Source organism: Dipodomys spectabilis, unplaced genomic scaffold, assembly GCF_019054845.1.
Source record: "Dipodomys spectabilis isolate Male_0828 unplaced genomic scaffold, ASM1905484v1 ptg000147l, whole genome shotgun sequence".
NCBI classification, from domain to species: domain Eukaryota; kingdom Metazoa; phylum Chordata; class Mammalia; order Rodentia; family Heteromyidae; genus Dipodomys; species Dipodomys spectabilis.
Window position 1 is genome coordinate 2,629,339 of NW_024870824.1, and position 23,669 is coordinate 2,653,007.

The following is a 23,669-nucleotide window of genomic DNA, read 5'->3' on the forward strand; positions in this document are numbered from 1 at the left end:
ACATAACACTTTTATCTCTCCTTAATACCTGTGAGATTTCTTTTGATTTGTGGGTAACCATTTGCAGATAGAAAAACCAATCATTTCACCTTCCATACCACTTTTCAAATGAGTCTCCTCTCTACTTGTTTAGCCATACTTTCTCTTCTTATAAATAGCAATTTCAGATTTTTTACTTTGTTTTGCCTTTGTTATAAGAATTGATTAGTGGTTTATTGATCCTCCCTAGCTTCTGGGGAAGGTGAAAATTATGGGGAAAATTTTCCTTTGTTGTAAGTATCTGTGAACAACTATTCACCTCCCTTTTCTTTCTGTCATCTTATCTTGTGGATCAGAACAGGGATAGCTATTATTGGACATTTTAATGAATACCTTCAAAAATGAGTTTCTACTGGTTATTTCCTGCCTCAGAATTCATAACAAAGTGTGACTTTCTAACCTTTCCAGTTGCCAGAATGCACGAAAGATAAGTGCTGGTAGGCATTTGCAAAGAATCTGAGTGGCCCAGAGTATTTATTTAGCAGGACCTTAATCAGGAAAGTGAAACTTTGAAGTTTAAAGGTAGGGGCGAGAGATGTTGTTACACTGGGCAAATGTAGTCAGAAGTAAGGCCTCCATTTTCCAAAAAAACAGTAGGTTTACTACATACAATTCATGATAGGTTGCCTATTGGTGGTCCTCATGTTATCAGTGCACAGATCAAATTCCTTTTGGAGTAAGAGTGGGGTGGCACCCATCCCCCCACCCTCAGAAGAGATTCTCATACAATAGTGGAATTTTCAGAATGGGCTTTCAGAGACAATGGATATAAATGACCATCTCCAAATCTTTTACTCTGCTGAGATCTTTGGCCAAGTACTCCCTTTCGTTATTGAGTGGGTGGTATTGGGGTGTGAACTGTGGGCCTGTACTTGCTCAGTTTGCTTGCCCAGCTGGTGTTCTAACACTTGAGCCATACCTCCAGTCCTGCACTTTGTTGGTATTTGGAAGACAAAATCTCAAGGACTTTTTTACCCAAGCTAATTTCAAACTGCCATTCTCCTGAGTAGCTAGAATTATATTCATGAGCCACTAGCATCTGACTGAAATACTTCCTTTTCCCAGCCTAAACCAGAAGCATAGCTTCCTTTAGTTAAGCATTTTGCTTTTACACATCAAATTAAGTTCCATGAGTTTGTTGGGTATTGGTAGCTCATGCCTACAATCCAAGTTTTTACTCAAGAGGCTGAGATCAAGAATCAGTTTAAAGCCAGCTCAGGCAGGAAAGTCTGTGAGGCTTGTATCTCTAACCTTGACTAGCAAAAATCCAGAAATAGAGCTGTGCCTCATGTGGTAGAGGTAAGTGCCCAGGCCCAGAATTCAAGCCCTAATACCAGCAAACACACACACACACACACACACACACACACACACACACACACACACCACACACACACACACCACACACACACACACACACACACACACACACACACACACACACACACACACACACACACACCTATTGTAATGGATTTTCCCTAAGACTATTGAACATTTAAGCCTCATTTCTGTGACTCACCCACCAGTGTGGCCTAATGTGATTGATGAAGACACTTATCCAGACAAGTGCTTAGCAGATGTCATCTTTTCATTTTCTTTTTGTTCTTCCCATACCTCTCTTATTTTTCTGAGGTTCAGATAATACTAATGTGTTAGTAAATGGACATACACTTCTTCTAAGATCTATTTACTCTCCCAGAACATACAGTGAGACTGCTTGAAGGTATCTGTTTTTTTGCATGCATATTCAAGTTAAATTCACAGTTTCCCTACTTTGAAAAACAGTTTTCTTGGAAATAAAATGTCTAGACAGACTCTGAAACTGAAAAAACTGCTACATTGCTGCAGGTATTTTTGCTTGAAAACTGATATTTTCATGAATATTTGATTTTTAAAGGAACTCAGACAGATGATTGCTATTTCAGTTAGTCCTTACAAAAGTGATACAATTTTAGTCCATAGAGAAAGTAAAACTTTTTTATCAATGAAAGTTAACTTTTATGATTTTATCTCTACTTCTATATTGTTGATCTTTTTCTCTTTTGTAGAACTCTAAAGTAGAATTCCAGAGGTGTTTTACTCCTGAATTTTCTTGCCCTGTCATATACTAGTGTCTTAAAAATTCCGCCCCCATGATGAATTGTATTGCAGAAGTTTTAGCAACACCTGCTATCATATGGGTTTTAAAGATGATCCTATGAATAAAACTAGCCAAGTACTTTAGGAGGCAAAGGCTTCTAAAATTGTCTTAAATAAGAGCCTATCTAAATCTATAAGTCCACAATGCCAAATAGAGGAAGTTTATGGATATGAATTTAAATGACCCACCTAATTGGGAGGCAGTTATCAAGATTCCAGGTCAGTCCATACTCCCCTTATCCCTCCCCCCTTCCCCTGCCAAAAAGAAAGTCAAGTCCCTAGACCCTATCTCATGCAATAAGACAGACATAGTAATACATGTTTATAATACATTCGGGAGACATACATAGGAAGATCTTGTTTTCTAAGGCCAGCCTTGGGCAAAATCATGAAATACTATCCAAAAGAATAACTGAAGCCAAAAAAATCTGGAAATGTGGCTTTAGTAAAGCACCTGCCTAGCTGCACAAGGCCCTGAGTTACAACTCTGGTACTGACAAAAAGGGGGGAAAGTTGAATTTATAACACTTAGAAAATAATTGTCTGATTTCCTGAGTGTGACAAGGATGTCCGCTCTCTCCACTCCTCTTTAACTTAGAATTAGAATGCCTAGCTAGGGCAATAAGACAAGATGAAAACATAAAGGGGATCCAAAATTGGGAAAGATGACATAAAACTCTCCCTCTTTGCAGATGACATGATCTTGTATTTAAAGAACCCCATAGACTCTGCTCCCAAGTTACTTGAGCTGATCAGAAACTTTGGCAAAGTAGCAGGGTATAAAATTAACCCTCAGAAATCAATGGCTTTCCTGTATGCGAATAATGAGAAGAGCGTGGCTAAAATTAGTAAATCAACTCCTTTTGTAATAGCCCAACAAAAAAATAAAATACATAGGAATTAACTAAAGAAGTGCAGGACCTGGAAAGTTGGCTCAGTAGTAGAGTGCTTGCCTCACATGCATGAGGCCCTGGGTTCAATTCCTTAGTACCACATAAGCAGAAAAAAGCAGGAAGTGGTGCTGTTGCTCCAGTGGTAGGGCTAGCCTTGAGCTGAAGAGCTCAAGACCAGAAGAGCCCAGACCCAGAGTTAAGCCCCCACTACTGACAAAAAAAAAAAAAGAGGTGAAGGACCTCTAAGACAAAAACTTTAAAAACCTGAAAAAGGAAATTAAAGCAGAACTAAGGAAGTGGAAAAACCTCCCATGCTCCTGGATTGGCAGGATTAATATCATGAAAATGGTAATACTGCCAAAGGCTATCTACAAATTCAATGCGATACCTATCAATATCCCAACCTCATTCTTCAATGAAATAGAAGAAGCAATCCAAAAGTTCATATGGAACAATAAATGACCCTGAATAACAAAAACAATTCTTGGCAGAAAGAACAGCACTGGAGGAATATCAATTCCAAATTTCAAACTCTACTACAAAGCCATAGTAATCAAAACATCTTGGTACTGACACAAGAAGAGACCTGAGGGCCAATGGAATAGGAAAATGAACCCAGAAATGAACCCACAGACGTATAGTCATCTAATCTTTGACAAGGGAGCTAAAAAAATAGAATGGAAGAAAGACAGCCTCTTCAGTAAATGGTGCTGTTAAAATTGGTTAAACACCTGTAGAAAACTAAATCTAGATCCGTATTTATCACCCTGCATCAGAATCAACTCCAAATAGATCAAAGACCTCAAAATAAAAGCAGACACCCTGAAAACATTACAGGAAGGAATAGGAGAAAGGCCAGGGTTCCTTAGCATAGGCTGAAATTTTCTTAATAGACACCCAGAAACACAACAAATCAAAGAAAGGTTGGACAAATGGGATTGCATGAAACTGCAGAGCTTCTGCATGGCAAAGGACTTAGCAAGATCAATAGAAAGCCAACAGATGGGAGAAGATCTTCACTAGCCATACAACAGACAAGGGTCTTATATCTAAAATATATTAGAACTCAAAAAATTAAATCCCCCAAAAACAAATCCTCAAAGAAACAACCACCCAATTAATAATTGAGCTAAAGACTTAAAGAGAGACTACTCTGAAGAGGAAATAAGAATGGCCATTAGACACATGAAGAAATGCTCATCTTCTCTAGCCATAAAAGAAATGCAAATCAAGACAATATTGAGATTCCACCTCACCCCAGTTAGAATGGCTATAATCAAGAAATCTAGTAACAGAAGATGCTGGAGGGGATATGGCCAAAAGTGGACCTTACTGCATTGTTGGTAGGAGTATAAACTTGTTCAACCACTTTGGAAAGCAGTATGGAGGTTCCTCAAAAGACTCCACATACAGGTCCCCTATGAGCTAGCAATCCCTCTTTTGGGCATTTAACCAAACAATCACAAACAAGGTCATACCAAAACTACCAGCACAACCATGTTTATTACAGCATTATTCACCATAGCTAAGATATGAAACCAACCCAGATGCCCCTCAGTAGATGAATGTTCAAGAAAATTCCATACAATGGAATTCTGTGCCTCCATCAAAAAGAATGACATTGACCCATTTGTTAGGAAATGGAAAGACTTGGAAAAAAATTATGCTAAGTGAAGTAAGCCAGGCTCAAAGAAACATAGGTCCCATTATTTTCCTTATTTGTAATAACTAGTACATGTCTAAGACAAGCAAGAAAATGATGTTAAGCAAAATGAACCCCAAGACAGGGACACAAGTGGTTTTTTTTCTTTCTTGCTATTGTTTTTAAGTACTTATAGTGTACTATGTGTTTCTCCTGTTTTCACTGTATCTGATTCTGGTGTCCTGCATCGTGTATATACATTTTTATAATTTGGGGAGGGGAAAGGATATAACAAAATGCTTAAATAAGGATACAGGTTGACCCATTGTAACAATGAAATGTACACGACACTGTTGAAAATGAACTTTATAATTTCGGGGGCGGGGGAGAAGGAGGAGTTGGGGAGGTGGGGAAGGAAGGGATGGTAGGGGCAAAAACATAGGAGGAAGTAACAGTCTTCAATAGGAAATGTATTCATTACCTTACTCATGTAACTGTAACCCCTCTGTACAGTATTTTTACAATAAAAAAGTATATGGAAAGAAAAAAAATAATAGGCTGTAGTACTCACTGTATCACATTGAGAGAAATGCTAATTGCTAACATACTAAGGGCATAATATAAGCCAAACAACAGAACACATCTTTCTATGGCTCCTTCATCTTATTCCATTTGCATTTTATAGAAAGAAAAAAACTGGTTTTGCTGAAATTGACAGCTAGTACATTGCAGAACAAGGAGCCAGATTTTAGTCTGCCAAACTCCTAGCCTAGGCACTGATCCACTAGTATCCCTGGCTTCTCCCTTAGTACACACTGCTCTACATGGCTTTATGTAAGACCTCCATATGTAGTATTTTCCATTGATTAATCCACACAATGAATGCTTACAGAAAGTACACAAGTATTTGCTCCATTTTGCAGAAAGTGAAACTGCTATTTACAAATCTAAAAACAGCCATTCCCAAGCTTCCCAATGGGTTTCTGATTCAGCTTTCTTTGTGGAACTTCTATATGTAGTAAGTGCAGAGTTTCCTTATGTAGTTTTTTTTTCTTCCGTTATCTGTGTGGGCAGGGTGAAATTTGTTGAAATGTCATTAGGAATCTTTATGATTTTTAAACTTGCTATGTGCATCACGTTCTGTGATGACTTAAAAGCTATTTTCATTTCCTTAAGAGATATTTTCTCTCTCCCCTTGAGCAAAATCTTTAACAACATCACTGCAAAATATACTGTGAAACATCCCAACACAGGTTATTCCAGCCAAGAATTTTGAGGTGTGGACAGCTTTAAACTGTTCAAGAAAGTTAAAATCAAATCAGGGGTGGACATGCTGGCAGCTACTCACAAAAGATATCTATAGCACATTAAAAAAAATCTGGTCCCCTCGTGGGGGTGATCAAGAGCTTGAGCGTGCTTATGTCTGTGGCCAGAGAAGAAAGGGATCATGCTAGTGCTGACAACACCAACACGTCTTCCCTTTAAATAATTGTACATTTCTTAAAGCACCAAGAATTACCCTTAATTAATTTTGCTTATTAGCATAAGCATATTTTACCTTAGGGAATGAAATTTACTGAAGCAATCCTAACTCAAAATAATGAAAAAAATTTGAACCAGTTGTGGCATCATTATTTAAATGGATACAAGGAATATTGCTGAAAATACGTACTTAGCTCTCTAAATGTCTGGTTATGTTTATTATTTTTCATGTTTAGTCTGCCCAGGAAGAATAGTTTCTATAATACGAATTTAAATGATACGTCAATTTAACAAATGTGGGGTGGTCCTGCAAGTGATAAGCATAACTGATTCCAGGTAAATGCCTCTTGTATAAAAATAATGAACCAGTACATTAAAGATTAAGACTCTTAATGCAGTTACCAAAAATTAGTATTTCACAAGGAAGCACAATTCATTTTGAAGAGATGAGACATGTCATTCAATGACCAGTTAAGGACTAAATTCAGGTGCATTTTACGTAACAGATGTGTACATTTAAAAAAGAAAGAAAATCTTGTTTGATGATACTTTGATAAAACAGTATGTAACATGTGAACCTAAATCTGTGTCCGCAGGACGACAGGTGAAACCAGGGCATGAAGTTACTTCACCTAACCAGCAACCCTAGAACACATCACTCCTGGCTGGGTGGGGAGAAAGGCACAGTGAATGTAGAACCTGGGGAAAAATGAATTTGCCTCCTTCCATTGCTGAGTGGTTATGTTTTGGGGATGTTGGCATCACAACACTGGTGTGTGGTTTCTCTGAATCCTTGCTTTTATGTCCTGTAGCATATTGATGTTGCTCATCATTTGCAGGTAGGCAGTGGGTACTCTGATGAAGCAGCCTTGATCCTCCACAGGAAAGGCTTTGATTGCCGGTTCGTCACCAGAGGCACAGGGCTGGTTTGTCCTACTACTCAGGGAAAGGTAAGTTGAAAGATTGTTGTTGGTGTGCTTTGAAATCTTCACCTTCTGTTGACTGTCCTGACAGAAGGGTAATTTTTTATTGCCTCTTCCCTCACTCCTTTCCCTCAGTCTGCAAGTTACCTTAAGTCTCTCCAGCTTAAGAAAGCATTTAACTAGGTGCCGGTGGCTCATGCCTGTAATCCTAGCTTCTCAGAAGGCTGACATTCGAGGATTATAGTTTAAAGCCAGCCCAAGCAGTAAAGTTTATGAGACTCTTTGCTCCAGTTAGCCCACCAAAAAATAAAAACAAAAGTGGAGGTGTGGCTCAAGTGGTAGAACATCAGCCTTGAGTGAAATTTTAGGAGATAGCTCCCAGGCCCTGAATTCCAGCCCAAGTATAGTACATACAAGGGAGGGAGGGCAGAAGGGCAGGCAAAGAAGTAAAGAAGAAAGAAATAAAAAAGAAAGAGGGAAGGGAGGCAGGGAGGGAGGAAGGGAGGGGAGAGGAAGGAGGGAAAGAAGGGAAGGAAGGAAAGAAGGAAGGAAGGAAGGAAGGAAGGAAGGAAGGAAGGAAGGAAGGAAGGAAGGAAGGAAGGAAGGGAGGAAGGGAGGGAGGAAGGGGAGAGACAAAGCACTTGTTCACCTTCAGCCCCGTTTAAAGACAATGCTCATGATCACCTCTCCAGCCTTCCATTTCTAGACGACAAAGCATCTCTTCCCCTCACCATTTCATCCTCTCTTGATTACACATTCTCACATACCATAGCAATCCAGCTGTGGTAACCCCCAATTCTTCAGTGGCTAGGAAATATTCTAGAATAACTGAAGCTGACTGGCATAGCAATAAGGAAGTGATGATATGAGCACTGAGACTGTGGTCAGTGAAGTAATTGAGCATAGCCCATAGCCAGCTGTACAAAACTTTGATCTATTTATTCCTTCTGGGAAATAAACATATGTCTAGGTCTTCTGATTAATACAGATTTGCATGAGTCAACACTCTTCAGGCCAAACTGAACATTTAGATGGAACATTGCTGGCTGGCTTCCTATTTCTGATTTCTCTTCAAGTTGGTCTTGTGGGCAGTCCTTAGCCTTTGCTTGGAAGGAAAGGACCTTCCAGTTTCCTGCCACTTTCTCTTAGCGTGCTGTGATATAGCCAGGTTGGTTCAACCCTTAGGCAGGTCTGACCCATCATGCTGCTCAAATGGCCTGGCTTTCTACCAACCTGAGCCCCCAGGCCATACTCAAGTGAGTCAATGCATGTGCTCCAAATGCATACGGGAAAGATCTAAAAAGAGAGAAAATCTGGTAATAGGCATGAGTCTACTGGATAGATTGATTCTCTATGATTTTTGCCTGACTTTCCACAGAATTGCTACCAAGAAGTTCTGGATTTATTTTTTTTTTTTGGTAATATTTGAATTCAGCCTTTCTTATTGATGATGATCTGAGTATAATTGGCTCTGAGCATTCTAACACTAAAACATTTCAGTCCAAGGGGAAGGAGGGTGTGGAATATGATCCAGAGATATATTAAAATAACCTGGCAGGGTTTGAGTTTTCCAAATGATCTTTCCACCCTATGGAACAAAACTCAGTAATGTTACAGACTTCTGTAGAAATGTGCCTGTGTGTATCTTTGAATCAGTTCCAATAAGGAAAAAAAGAAAAGAACCAACTACCACATTATTAAAGATATATAATGACTGAAAGAATGTAAGAATGCTTTTAACTCTTCAGGCACTGTGAGGGCTTGTTCTCTTATAGATGTCATCTCTTCTTTTGAAAAAGTGGTTCCTATGCAGTATAAAAATTCTCCAGCAGTACAGAAAGTAATGCAGAACACATTGCTCATGGCCACAGCCAATTTGCTAAGTTTCCCTCCAGGAATCCCATACGTATGCAAGCATGTCTGTGCATGTATTTAACATTCCCCTTTAATTTCCCTTCAAAGTGACCTTCAACATGGCATACATATTCTTTCACATACTATTTTAGACTGAATATATGGATGTCTTGTAATTTTTCTTCAGGATTTATAGCAATATATAAATATCTCTCATTTCCTTTTAGGTGTTGGTACAGAAACTTTTTAACAAGATTACTGTTGAAAGTCTGATTCCTTCATCATTATCCTTGATGTATTCACCTCCAGAAGCCCAAAATATAAGTGAGATCAACTTGAATCCCATGGAAATCAGCACATTCCGAATTCGGTTGAGGTGAACCTGAATTTTGAATTTGAATCAACAAGCATTGGCTTTTTATACCTTTCTTGATTTGATGTGCAATAAAGAAGCACATTATTATAGCTTCTGGTTACTGTGAGAACAAGAATTCTGTGATTTTTTTTTTTAATCCAATGCCGTAAGAAAAGAAAAAAAGCCATGCTCTTTACCAGGTTGCTTTTTCTTTTCTTTCTTTTTTTTTATTTTCAGAGTCCATCCCAAGAACTACCACTATAGATAGGAACTAGTGCAGCGAGTGAAGAAACGTTCAAAGACAACCTCATAACGGACTGTATCTCAGGTTAAATGCTAACTCATTCTGTTTGCGTTAGAGGTTGTAAAGAGATCCTTCTAAGCATTTGTTAGTTTTATAAAAATTACTCATTTGACCAAAATAGAATAAAAGGTTGGTGGGTAATTGCTAGTGGCCAAAAGGGTTGCAATCATTGATGCAAGTCAGAAAAATCTCAAGTGTTGAAATGGACGGAAAAGTGCAATCCCTACCTTTCTGATGAACATAGTTGATTTTCATTCCTCTTTCTACTGAACATCTTGACCTTCCTTTGCTTACCCTTTGTATTTCCAAGATAACTAATTTTGAACCATTCAACTTAAATGTTAGGAAAAAAAAAAGAAGAAGAAAAAGAAGCGTATTTTTCATTACTTGACAATGTGGGATAGGTGCAATTTATTCCATTGTCACGAAAATAGAAGAAGCAATTCCATAGGTACCCTACTCCTATTTTAGGTACCACAAGGTGTCTTTTTACACAGCTAATTTGAATACAGGTGTTCTGAGATGGGGTTTTCTATTTTAAAATTATCATATCAAAATAAATGTGCCTTATTTTTTTATAAGTCTTGTTAAATCTTTTGGTGTCCATATTACTGTTTGGGAAAGTGGGAGGACTTGGGGAGGTTAGGGCTGGGGAATGGGTACTTTCTATGACACATACATTTAGGTAATACTTGCCTGACAATGCTGGCCACATTCTGATCTGTTTCATTAAATTTGTGGTCGTATTACTCTAAACATTTTGACTATTTGAATGTACTGAGATGTCAGAAAACAAAACAAGGAAGAAAAATATTGTTTAATTAAAATATGCTGCTGCCAGGGAAACTGCAACTTGAAACAAGGATTTTGTCACAGGCAAAATCCGGATACTGTTTCCATTTCACAGTAGTTAACCATACTGAAGAGATAATGCTTTAAAATAGACTCCGTTTTGAATTCCATGTTCATGTAGTGCATCCTAATGTATCTTATAAAGGATATGTTTGTTCAGTCTGTTCTGAACTTTTGTATGTGGTAACCTCAAGGTGTAGGTCTCAGCCCATGTGCCATTACAGTACTTTTAATAAATTTTGTGTCACATTATTGTTTCCTTGATTTTAAAATCACAGCAACATTAGCGACCTTTAGAATATTCAGTTGTAGCATAGAAACCATTCTTTGGATCTGTACAGTTTTGAAAAATCCTTGGTTGGGTGTAATAGATTTAGTATTATCTGACTTTAAGCTACTGTTTACCTCTCGTCCTTCCAATGTCTTTATAGAGAAATTTAACCCATTATTGTTTTACTATGTAGTGTGATTATCATCTGGATTTTTTGCTCAAGATGCAGCTCCTACAATTACTGTTATGTTACATTCATAAACTCCTTTGCCTTTAATAATTAAGGAAACAATAGCAGTGCTGATAAAGATATTACATGGGGATAATTTCATGCAATAAACATGAACTATAAGTTTCCTCCCTCACTTGGGGGAGGGGAGGGATACACAACTGAACCAACAACAATAGCCACTTCCTTCTTGTGGACATCTACAGGCATTGGGGTTGCCGGAAGTAAATCCCAGGAATAAGATCAGTGTTCTCATTGCATCTATAATGTATTCCTTCCTATGGGAGCTCACTGTGTTCTGTGGTTAAGTGGATGTGCTTAATCACTCTGCAAATTCTGATCAGAGGAAACAAAAACCTGATGCAATAACTGGTTCTGCCACTTCTGGGTATTCAAGGTGGCTATGTCCCTTGTCACTTGATGTTTCATGCAGTGTGTGTTGTTACCACCAGCTGTTCATAGGTGAGGCAGAAAGTCCTTTTAACCAGCAAATTTCTGCTTTTTAAAGTTCCTTTTAGAATATAGCATTAGGGAATTGAAGAGAGGCTATCTTTGCTTTGGGTTATGATAATTTTTTTTAAATGGCTAATTTGGTGTCTCTGGCACCACACACTTCAGTTGTGATCTGTCTTGTAATTGTTTGGTTAGGTTCTGTTGCATTTATTATCACAGGTGTTCAGCTGACCACACAGTAAGTTCACCACTTTCCGCCTCCTCCTTTTCTGAAATTTTAATTTGGGGTTATAAGTGCATTGTTTGAGAACTAATTATCCTTGTTTCCCTTAAAACAAAAATGCTGTAAAATGTGATGTAAAACAGTTTATCTTCCCATGTGTTTACTGTACTTGTGCTAAAATGTTTTCACATTTCTTTGTCTGCAAGAACATGTCTGCTTTCATTTTGATTATTTTGCTCACCTTGGAATCAACAGGTTTTGATATTTTCTCTTGGAAGATTTTTATATCTTTTGGGGAATATGTAATATAAGATCTCTAATAAAAGATAATTTTATCCTGTGCATGGTCCTCTAGAGTATTTTTAATCCTATTTTCTAAACAGATTTATTAAAACATGGTTGAACACACAACAAAGGAGTAAGGATCCGACCTTTATTCCTTTGAAGGAATAGAGCCTTTTTTTAAAAAAATAAAGTAATTATAGAGATTGAATAGGCACAAGTGAGAATTTGGGAACCTTCCAGCTGCTATTCCCACAGACTCTTGTTGAGCTGGTAAAGTCAGAGTCAGAGACCAGGACAAGCCAGAAAGCAAAGCTCAGGGTGGGAAGAGGGTGAGCCAGACCCCTCCCCAGCCCATTGACCTGGGCAGCTGCACAGCTTCAATGGCTTTGAGGGAGTTCCTTTACAACAGAGGTGAGGAAAGTCAAAGAGTAAATATTCTGGAGTTGTACAGGTTGATCAGGTAAACAACATATCCAACTAAGAAATTTGGACTTATTAGGAAAGACTTGAAGTAAAAAGATTGATCACTGTATAATATGTATGCACTGAAGTGTAGAAATCCAGAGAAATGAGCAAAAATGGCTTTCCTTGGGAAATAAACCCAATCCTTCAACATGTTAATTTTAATGTTGAAGTTAATAGAGAAATGCTTGATTTAAAAGGTTACATATTCACAAGGCATCCAATAGATCTGTGATATGAAACCAACCAAGGTGATTTATGATTTTGAATGATTAGATCAAAAGCGGTAGAGAGGAAATTAGAACATAAATTAGGGTGTAATAGGCAAGAATCCTTCAGCACTGGCTGAAGGAAAAAAAAAAAGAAATTTTCCCTAGAAACTAGTGTTCAAGGGTAGAGAGTGTTAAGAATTTAGTTGTAGAGAAGTTTGAGGTATTGTCCAGGTTCTGAGTATATTTCTTGTTTTGCTTTCCCTGACATGTCCTCATTCTGAGGCAAGGTCTGGGCATTTGATATATCTACTAGAAGAGTCAGACTTTATCTGGACATCATAGAGACTCCATTGGGAAGAGCACCTTTACCTATATATATTGTAAATATCCTGTGGTATGCTGGCTCTTGACATGTGTTAGTAATAGTGATTGATATACAAAGTTATTCTGAACTGAATCACATGGATAAGAAGTACTGTCCCTTATCCCAACCCAAGGCAAATAGGCTTTTACAACCAGAGCAATGCGAATTGGACACTGGGATACTTCGGGTTGTACAACAGAAATACACTGGTGAGGGTAAACAAATGGAGATTGCAGATTACTTCCATCATGCAATTTGCTTTTAGCTGATAGAGATCATATATCTCATTAAACCAAAATAAGAAAAACATGGTAATATGGCAAGCTCAACCTGGAGCACCAGAAGTAGTTTCCTCTCTGAAACAGGGTTATTTTAATAAGGCCTTTTTGATAAAGGAAAATGTCAACATAAACGTGTCATCCAGTGTGATTGCTGCTAGCTATGCATAGCTCTTGTTCATTTGAAATGTAATTAGTGCAACGAAGGAGCCCAACATTTTTTAATTCAGTTTGACTAGCAACACATGGGTAACTCTTGTGGAGCATGTAGCATGACTAAGAGAGTAGAACACAGCACTGAAAATGTGAGTTGACGTCACATTCTGCTAGAATCCTACCAAGTATGATAGATGAGAAGTGTTTAGGTTACCTGGAAAAATGTTAGAACTGCACACTTGTGGTCCTGACCTCAGACCTCCTGGGTCAGAATCTGCATTTTAACAAGCTCTTCAAAGAGCTCATGTACTTATTAAAGCATCTGCTTGGCATGCTTTTGCAATGTCTGCTTGTTCAACTTCTCTAAATAATTCTTGACAATTAGTCACCATACCCTATAATATGCAATGCCAGAAAACATCCTTTAAAAAAAATCTCTGCACTCAATTCCAAGTGACTAGATCACACCTAGCCTGCAGCCTTTGCCTTCCAACACTGCCCGCCTACCGCCCTTCTACGTTTCTTCTCACACAGAAGCCAAAAGGAGCTTCTAGAAAGTAAAATTTAGATGGCTTCTTTCTTATTTGTGGAAAACTACTTCCTGTTACCCTTGAAATAACATATAAACTTGTACCGTGGCCAGAAGAGCCCTAACTGGCTTGGTCTCTGACCTTGTGATTTATGTGAACCTCATTGTGAGTGGCTTAAGAAATCCATTCTTCACCCAAGTCAGCCTTGTCTACCATTCTCCCTCTTAGGTAGCTCACTTTTTATGGTCTTGTACATGTTTCCTCTGCTTCAGAGAGTCTGTTCATCTCCCATGGCAGGGGCTCTCTATTCCTTTTTGTTTGGCCTCAAGTGTTATCTGAAGAATCTTTCCTGGTCAGTTAGTTTATACCACTTCCAATCCACTTTACTGTTATCGTCTAGCCAGAGGCTTACCACTTGAGCTACACAATACAAAACAAGCTTTTTCCATCTCCTCCCCCGCCCCCTCCTCCTCCCCCTCCCCCTCCCCCTCCCCCTCCCCCTCCCCCTCCCCTTCCCCCTCCTCCTCCCCTTCCCCTTCCCCCTCCTCCTGTCCCTCCCCCTCCCCCTCCTCCTCCTCCTCCCCTTCCCCCTCCTCCTCCCCTTCCCCTTCCCCCTCCTCCTGTCCCTCCCCCTCCCCCTCCTCCTCCTCCTCCCCCTCCTCCTCCCCCTCCTCCCCTTCCCCTTCCCCCTCCTCCTGTCCCTCCCCCTCCCCCTCCTCCTCCTCCTCCCCCTCCTCCTCCCCCTCCTCCCCCTCCTCCTCCCCCTCCTCCCCCTCCTCCCCCTCCCCCTCCCCCTCCTCCTCCTCCTTTTCACTATTTGAGTTTGGGTTCAGAACCTTGTATTTGATAGGCAGATGCTCTACATTTTGAGGCATAATCTTAGCTCCTAGAACTATCTCCTCTCCCTCCTTTATTTTCCTCACAGAAGAGTCAAACCTGACGTTTTGTGGGGTGGACTTACTAGGATGTAAGACTCCCTTAAGAGGAAGAACTGGAGTCATCTTGTTCATTACATTCTCACACATAGAACACAGCAATTCAGGGAATTTTAGTTCAACAGTTTTGTCATGTGAAACACGTGTAAATAACATGTAAGTGTTGAAAAATAAAAACTAGTTTTAGAATCAAATGCTAGAAAAAAAAACCTGTATATTTTAATTATATTTATGTGCTTATGTTATTTCCTTGTTCAAAAACCTGTCCTGAAGGCCTGAAATGAATACAGAATTGTTTGAAGTTATACTCCTAACCCCTCAAAGGACCTGACCTTATGGAAGAAACTGTAAAACCAAACAACCGCTATTCCTCCACCATCTTCTTTCTTAAGAAGACTGGATGTAATTTCAGTGTCATGGCTCTCAGCAGATAAATTGATTATGATGATTGATAATTGATATGATAATTTGCTTATCCAGGCTATGTGATTGGCTTAGGAGTTGATATATGACACAATTATACCCCAGTGATCTATCATGAAAAGTTATTTGGTGCTTTTAGGAGAGACCTATTGTCTTCCCTTAAGAGGGGGAAAGCTGTGGACTTGGCTAAAGTAGTAGGTTCTAGCTACCCAGGAGGCTGAGATCTAAGGATTGATTGTGGTTCAAAGCCAACCTAGGCTGGAATGTCTTTGAGATTCTTTTTTTATTATTTTTTATTTTTTAAATAAGTTTTTTTATTGTGAAAATACTGTACAGAGGGGTTACAGTTATATGAGCAAGGTAACGTGTACATTTCTTATCAAGCATTGTTGCCTCCTGCTTTGTTTTTCCCCTACCATCACTTCCCTTCCATCTCCACAACTACACTTCCCCCCTTCCCCCCACTTGCCTACCTTCCCCACCTAAATTGTAAAGTTTGTTTTTTGACATAGCATCTTGTATATATCGTTGTTGCAATGGGTCCACCTGTATCCCTATATTCTTATCTCCAATTAATCAAGAACAACAACAACAAAGCCAGCAATGGAACTGTGGCTAATGTGATAGAGTACTAGCCTTAAGCAAAAAGAGCTCAGGGATAGCATCTAAGTACTGATTTCAAGCTTTAAGACTGATATAAAAAAGGGAGAGGGAGAGCATGGCAACATTTAGAGGCAATATTGTGGAAGTATTGATAGAACTACTGCAGAAATTATGCAATCCTGCCAAGACAACCTAAGTGTTGAGTTAAAAAATGAATAGAACCTAAGTCTGATTTCTTTTTTCAGTGACGAGTCACAATTCCAGGCCCAAGACACACACGTTTCAAAATCATCAGAACCTATGTCTGATGATTTTGAGCTGCTAAATGAACCAATTCCAATTTTCTTACTATACGAAATAATAAACTGCTTCACTTTTCAGCCAAATCGAATTTCATGTTAAAGAAGTAGAAACATTGAAATAGGCACTCTTGGGTGTCCCTGCCTTTCCAGGAACATGTGCCTACCAGGCTGCTTCGCTGAGTGTTATGTGTGTACTTGAGTGATGAATACTTGGTTGTTCAGGCCATGCAATATAGCCTTTTATATGTCCCTACTGTCCATACCTCCTTGTACATTCTCTTCAATTTAAAAAAAAATAATAAAACAGTACTTTATTGCAGAGCAGTTTTTATTGTGGTTATAAAGTGGAAAGGGGATTTTTAAAATGTGAATTGATCAAGGATGTGGGTACTAGCAAAGTGCCTGAAGCTTGCTGAGGTTCCTCGGCACATACGATCAGAGTGTTTTGATTTGAATGTGGAAGTAGTTAGGCTCCTGTGAGACTAAGCGAACCTTCTGAATGTCAACTGAGAACAGAGGCATTGGGAGCAATGGAGAAAGGGGATGGAAGCAGGAGGAGTCAGTGAGTCAGCGGTGGCCAGCATCTTTGAAGTATCTCAAGTGATGATTTACATATTCTGGTGCTTTCCCAGCTAAATTGCTATCATGGAAGGACTACGTATGAATGTATTAATCTACCAAAGGGCTTCCCATTCAGCATATGTTCTTGGCTTCCATGCTGTATGCTGTTTTCCACTTTTATTAGTATTATTATTCAGCTTAGCATTGGGACTCATTTTATGGTCCAAATCAACCTCGCAATATTAGCCAAACTTCTGTATGGATGTGTGACTTTTTTCAGTAACACTTATCGACTGGTTTTCAATCCATGATCTGAAGTTGGAGTTAAGCTTTTTGTCCCAGACTCCTCTATTGAGCAGTGGTCTCAGAGGACTTGCCCTTCTTGGGGTGCATTTCTTTTCTATCTGCAGGATTGTGATAATTCAGACTAGCTATATGGAAGTGAGTTCACCAGAAAAGTGATTTGACTCACTCATTTCTTTTGTTTTCCCAAATGGGTTTTCCAGGTACAGGTAATGAGATTATTTTGAGGTGAAGATCTACTTTCTAAAGTAAGACCTGCAAATTCATCCTTATCAAATTTATGGGGTACCTTTAATAGACTCTGGAAGCAATCAATGTTTAGATTTTTCATTGTGTATTCACTCAGTAAACACTTTATTTGTCATTGAGTGGGACAGCTATTCTGGGAGCTAGGGATCAAGAAATCTGGATAGAGTTAAGGTGCCCTATAATGACAGCATAAGAAACTTATATCTATGGTAGAAATGACAGATGCTCTGGGTGAACAAAGGAAGAATGCCCTCCTACCTATGGAGATGGAAAGGTGAGATGGAAGGATTTGTTTTGGAGTGAGTCTGGAAAGATAAAACATTATCAGTTAGATGTGGGAGAGGGGAGTGGCTTGACAAAATCTAGAACCTGTATGCCTGGTGAAAGTTTCATGAAGAACAATTATTAGAAGACTAGAAATACTTTCATGTAAAGACTCCTTTTACTCATATAGAGAACAAATGATAGCATACATGTTAATACTGATTTGCTTAAATGTTTAAGAATATGAAAGATATATATGTGTAGTTTTCAGAGAAACATTGATGTAACTACACATAATTGCTTAATAGTTTTTAAAGAAAGGACAAATTACATCTCAGAATTTATAGTTCTTTTCCAGCGTAACCATCTGATGCTTCATTAAGGCAATTGTGAAACACAAATCTCTTGTTTATGAGTCTGAGGATCAGACCCCCTAGAACACTGAAGTAATACAATGCAATGAAACTTTATAAGTGAAATAGTAGAGCATCATCTAAGCTTTGACAGAACAATTTTATAGGGTATTAAAGTAGCTTCTTTCATTAACCCATAGTCAGTCTATTTCAGGGCTATCTCTAGGGTTTAATTTGTCAGCCATAAACTCAGGAATATTTATCATTCCAATAAGAGATTAAATAATGAATGAAACACATTATTAAAATATTTTAACTTTAAAAGGATTCTATATTATTTTAAACATCAGAAGAATCTTTTCATAATGCAATCTCTTGATCCTATGTCAGTGAACTGTAACAATAATGAGGTTTTACAATTCAGTAAAAAACGACATTAGGTGAAATACTGGGCCATCTTCTCCTTAATCCTGCCCTGTTTACATGATAGAAAATGCGAGAGGTTTCAACACAGTTGTAGTAAAGACAAAAAGAGCCCAGCTTTGAAGATGAAGCTCTTTGGAGTACAAAATTTCAAATTAGAAAAAAACTCAAGAAGCAGTGTAGAACTAGCAAAAAAAAAAAAAAAAGATGGTCTTTGAAACATTGTAAATGAATCCATAAAAAACCTCTAGGCTTTCTCCTCATGAAAATGGAAGCTGCTCAATATTTAAAAAGAAAATTATTCATTTCAATTATCTTTTGTCAAAGAACAAATAGACTACATGAGTCCAGAATTTACCAGGATTCCAGATGGAAGGTTAACTGTCTTATGGTCATGCAGAGAGCCCTGGTGGTGTAGCATCTGGAGGCTGCTGTTTGTGATTGTGACAGACAGCTACTTGTTGAAGCTTGAAAAGCAGTCGGGGGTTCATGGCCATGAGTGATTCTTGATTCATTTGCCTAGGGGCGGGGAAAGGAAAAGGTTATTAAATGTTGATTTCCAATAAACACTCAGAAAACCGAAAGTGGTGCTGTGGCTCAAGTGGTAGAGCGCTAGCCTTGAGCTGAAGAGCTGAGGGACAGCGCTCAGGCCCAGAGTTCAGCCCCATGACCAACAACAACAAAAAAAATGTTGATTTCTCTGTTCCTTTTTTTTTCTCAGAAGGCATGATTAGAAATAAAGTAACGGTTTATCTTGCCCATGTAATTGTAACCCCTCTGTACAGTATGTTCACAAAAAAAATAAAATTAAATTAAAAAAAATAAAGTAATGGTAATAATAATAACCAACATTTTTATGTCATGCTGGGCACTGAAATAGCATCACATATCTTCTATCATTTAGCCCTCATGTCAATCCCCATAAAGGATATCCTTTTATTTTCCTCACTTTACAGAACAGCAAAGTAAAGTTTGGTGAAATCTAACTCCAGTCTTGGTTCATCAAGCCCACTGCTTGTTTTTATAAGTGAGTTTATATTGGCACACAATGATGCATACCATTTGTTTACATACTTTCTATGGCCACCTGTGGCTATGGAGGTAGAGTTGAGCCATTTTAACAGAGACCATATAAACTGAAAATACTTACTAATGGTTCTTTAGAGAAATTATTGCAGACCTCTTCTCTGACTGTAGATTCAAGACTGATAAGTAGAATCCCTGAGGTTATCACTTCCAGGAATATTTTAATTATAGAACAGAATGAAACGTGGTCACAATAGTAGAAAAAGCCCTGTATTGGCATCTGGAAATTTGAATTCTCATCTTAATTCTGCCAAATGTTGCTGTGGGACCTTGAACAAGTCACTCCATCTCCCAAGAAATCTTTTTTTTCTAGTCTACTCATTAAAGCCACACTGCCAAGTTCCAAATTAGATGGCTTTCCAAACATTTTCTGGTTTGCACAAAGTTGTTGTAGCAGATGAAGTAAAATGTATTTTAACTGGTTCTCCATGGCAACACTCCGAGCTATTTCCAAATAACCTTTCAAAGTCCTGATTCTCCATGTTTTCATTGTGACACCTTTGGGTGTGTGGAGATCAGAATAGGATGATCCTCTTAAGCAAAAACTTTTTTGTTTTTCTTTATTTTCATAAATACCAGTGAGTCTCTCTCCTGAAACAACCTAAGCCTGAAAGGAAAAAAAAAAAAAACATGTACTGACAATATGACAATATTCTCTGAGGAAGCTGAAGACTGCATTTGAAGAAGAACATAAAAAATCCTGAAAGGATTATGTGAAAATATTTGAGTTTCAGATCATGAATCAGCACCTTAAATTGGTGGCTGCCTGAGCTTCTGGCTCAGCTCAACAAAAGATAAGAGACCACTTTAAAACTCAAGAGAGCTGAAGTATCCTTGGCCCCTCCATGGTTTAGAATCAGTCCTACTAGAGCTTTGCCTTGAAAAACTCAGAGAAAGGGTACTTACTAAAAGTAAAGGCTGCACTGAAGGAAGTGCCTAAGCAGTGTCTTACACTGCAGTTCAATTGATAAGGTTGGTGGTGCAGTCTTTATCTTGTTTTAACCACGTGTTAAAGAGGTTGTGTTAGTTTAATGATCTCATCTTGACTGTTTTCTATGAAGAGTATAAAGATGTGGAGTGGGATCGGGAAGGAGGTAATTAGATTGATATCTTTTTTGCTAATTCATCTTCATTCAAATTTGAGTTCAACAGAAACTAGAGGTATATAGCTCAATAGAGAAACCATAGACTGTTAGGATTTTGAGTCTATTGTGTGAAAAGGAGCTTACACTCTGGCTAGTACCCGCGGCAACCTATTGATTCTCCAGTATAGCATGAGCACCGCCTGCTTTACAGTTCCTTGCTTACAATGTGAGGCTCTTGTAGTAGGTTTAAAGGCTGCTCAGAAAAATGGCATATCCACATCCCAATCCATGAAACCTCTAAATGGTACCTTACTTGGAAATAGGGCCTTTGAGGATGTAAAAAGACCTAGAGATGATACCATTCAAGCTTGATCATCTGGGTTGGACCTAAATTCAGTGATCTGTAAGAGGGTAGAGGAGGCATGGAGGAAAAAGGAGAGGAAAGAACGATGGGAAGGCAATGCTGACTGTGGAGGCAGCACTTGGTGAGATGTGGCCATAAATCACAGAATGCCAAGAGCTATTAGAAGCCAAAACAAGGAAGCATTCCCCCTAGGCTCTATACAACAAGGATGGCCTGACTCATACCTTAACTTCAGACCTCTGAATTCAGAACTGTGAGAGAACAAGTTTTTGATGGTTGAGGCTACCCAGTTTGAGGTAATTCATTACAACAATATCAGGAAATGAGTAGAATCTAAATCCTTCCTTTCCCAAACCCTTTCCCTCATAGGTCCACTAGGACTTCCCAGCTTCCCTGAGGAGCTACTAGAGTGAGAAGCTGAGAGGTTATGGGAATTCCTGATAGAAAGGCATGTATCAGGATCATCAGAGGCATAAAACTTTGTAAGAATGCCTCCTGTATTTGGTTCACTTTTTGAGATGACTAAGCCACCAGTAGTTTAGAATATAACTGGAAATAAGACAGGAAGTTGTTTTCAGTGATTTGTCTCCATTTCCCACAGAATACCGCTCAGCTAGCTCCAGTCAATTAGAGTAAAGTCTGCTCAAAATGAAATCAATGGATATTTGTCACTAATGGGGAATATGAATAGTTATCACTTGTCAGGAATTTTAATTTTTGGAGCATTTTGAGTACGCAGCTCAATTTTCACTCTCTAGTCTCACAATAATGCCACAAAGCAGGTCAGACAGGTATGATTATGGATCTTTGAAAGCTATGAAGCTCAAAGCCAAGGAGCTAATGAAGAAAGCCAGATTGAAAGACTGTTCTGATTCGGTGCTCTGTTTATTGGCTTACTCTGTAGGGAATGAATGATTAGATTCAAAGGAGAGTTGACAAGTTGAAACTGTATTTATCTGAAAAAATGTTCTTACATGAAAATTGTACAGTAAAAAAAAAGAAATATAGAGGTGCCCAAACACATTTATAACATCTATCTGTCTGTCTGTCTGTCTATCTATCTATCTATCTTAGAGTGTGTATACATACATATATATACATACACATATATACATGTGTGTATACATATATGTAGTATATATACATATGTAGTATATATACATATATAGTAAAGGTTAAAAGTTACATTTTACAACTATGGTAAGGAGATAATCATTCAATAAATAGCACTTTATTCTTGGAACTAGAGTTCAAACTCTAAGCCTTCTTAGGCAGGCACTCTACCACTTGAGACATACCCAAACCCTTTTACTTTTGTTATTTCTCAAAGAAGTCCTTGCTATTTTAGGCTAGGTCAAGCTATACTGTGATCCTCTGACTTACACTTCCTTACATAGCTGGGAGAGCAGATGCATGCTACTGTTCTTTTCGCTTTGCATTTTTGTTTTGACTCATGGGTGGGTCTCATGAGCTTTTTGCCTGGGTAGGCTGGCTTTGAACTTCACAATCTCAGTCCCCCAAGTAGCTAGTCAAACAAGCATGAGCCAACTTGTCTATCTCAGCACAGTCTTAAGAGAAAAATAAAATTGTGTAGCTATCTCAGATAAATATTCTTTAGTACAGTAAAGATACAAATGCAAATATATGTATAACTGTAAATATGATAGAAAAAAAGAAGGGGACATTTGAATCATTGGAGTGAAGAAGTTCTTTTTGTTTGTGGCATGAACTTGAGATGTGTAAAGAAAAACAAGTGGTCATGACCATGAACTCATGGTCCAGTGAGTGAGGGATCCACAGCAAACAGGTGCTTTTGATATAATGTATATACAAAGGTCAAATTTAAATGTTATGGTAAAGTATGATGTGAGTGAGTAACTAAGACTTGCTACCTCTAATATATGAAGAATTTATTAAAAATCTATTTAGAAATGTTAAAACAGAAAAGCTGTAGAGATGTACACTAAAATCCCTGAATAAAGCAATAAACATTTGGAGAGATGTGTCTTCATGAATAATCAAGGATATGTAAATCATAACTAAATAGAATGTTTTACCTGTTAGATTATTGAGAAACAAAATGAGTTATGATTAAAAACAACAAAAAAAACAAGGGGCTGGGAAGGTGGCTCAGTGGTACAGCGCTTGCCTTGCATGCATGAGGCCCTGGGTTCGATTCCTCAGCACCACATAAGCAAAAAGAAAAAAGCCAGAAGTGGTGCTGTGGCTCAAGTGGTAGAGCGCTAGCCTTGAGCTGAAGAGCTGAGGGACAGTGCTCAGGCCCAGAGTTCAGGTCCCACGACCGGACCCAAAAAAAAAAAAAGTACTGCAGGGTTGAGGTAGAAAATTGGGTACTCTCACATACTTTGGAAAGAGAATAAAATCTCAAAAATCTTCTGCTTCACAATAAAAATCTATTCTCCTATTCTGTGTCTTATGGAATGAATGTGTATATGGCCTTCAAAAACTCATATGTAGAAGCCCTAACACCCAATATGAAGCTATTTGGAGACAGGACTATGGGAGGAAAGTAGGCTAGGTAAGATCATTGAGGAGGGGCCTTTATGATGGTGATTAGAGTCCTTGCGAGGAAAGATAGCAGACACTCTATCCTCTGCTTCTCTTTCTATCTGAAGCATAGCCTTCATCCAGACCTAATTTGCCAGGACCTTGAGCTTAAACCTCTAGACTCTGACACTGTCAAAAATAAATGTATTTAAGCCACTAGCTTATACTATTTTACTATGGTGGTCTACTAAAATATCATGT

At 38.4% G+C, this 23,669-nt stretch overlaps 1 protein-coding gene across 2 annotated transcripts in view; it reads left to right on the forward strand.

The window, feature by feature from the left end:
* Man2a1 (mannosidase alpha class 2A member 1) overlaps positions 1-21,843 on the forward strand; it is a 168,479-nt gene extending 146,636 nt beyond the window's left edge. Inside the window, exons 21-22 of one of the 2 annotated variants that reach the window (XM_042691919.1) lie at positions 7,038-7,170; positions 21,833-21,843. In XM_042691919.1, coding sequence (XP_042547853.1) covers positions 7,038-7,157 — 120 coding nt within the window. In that variant the 3' untranslated portion in view covers positions 7,158-7,170; positions 21,833-21,843. Of the gene's footprint in view, positions 1-7,037; positions 7,171-9,202; positions 12,005-21,832 lie in introns of those variants that run through there. The other variant, XM_042691918.1, reaches the window with a different exon arrangement.
* Positions 21,844-23,669: the final 1,826 nt, after the last annotated feature.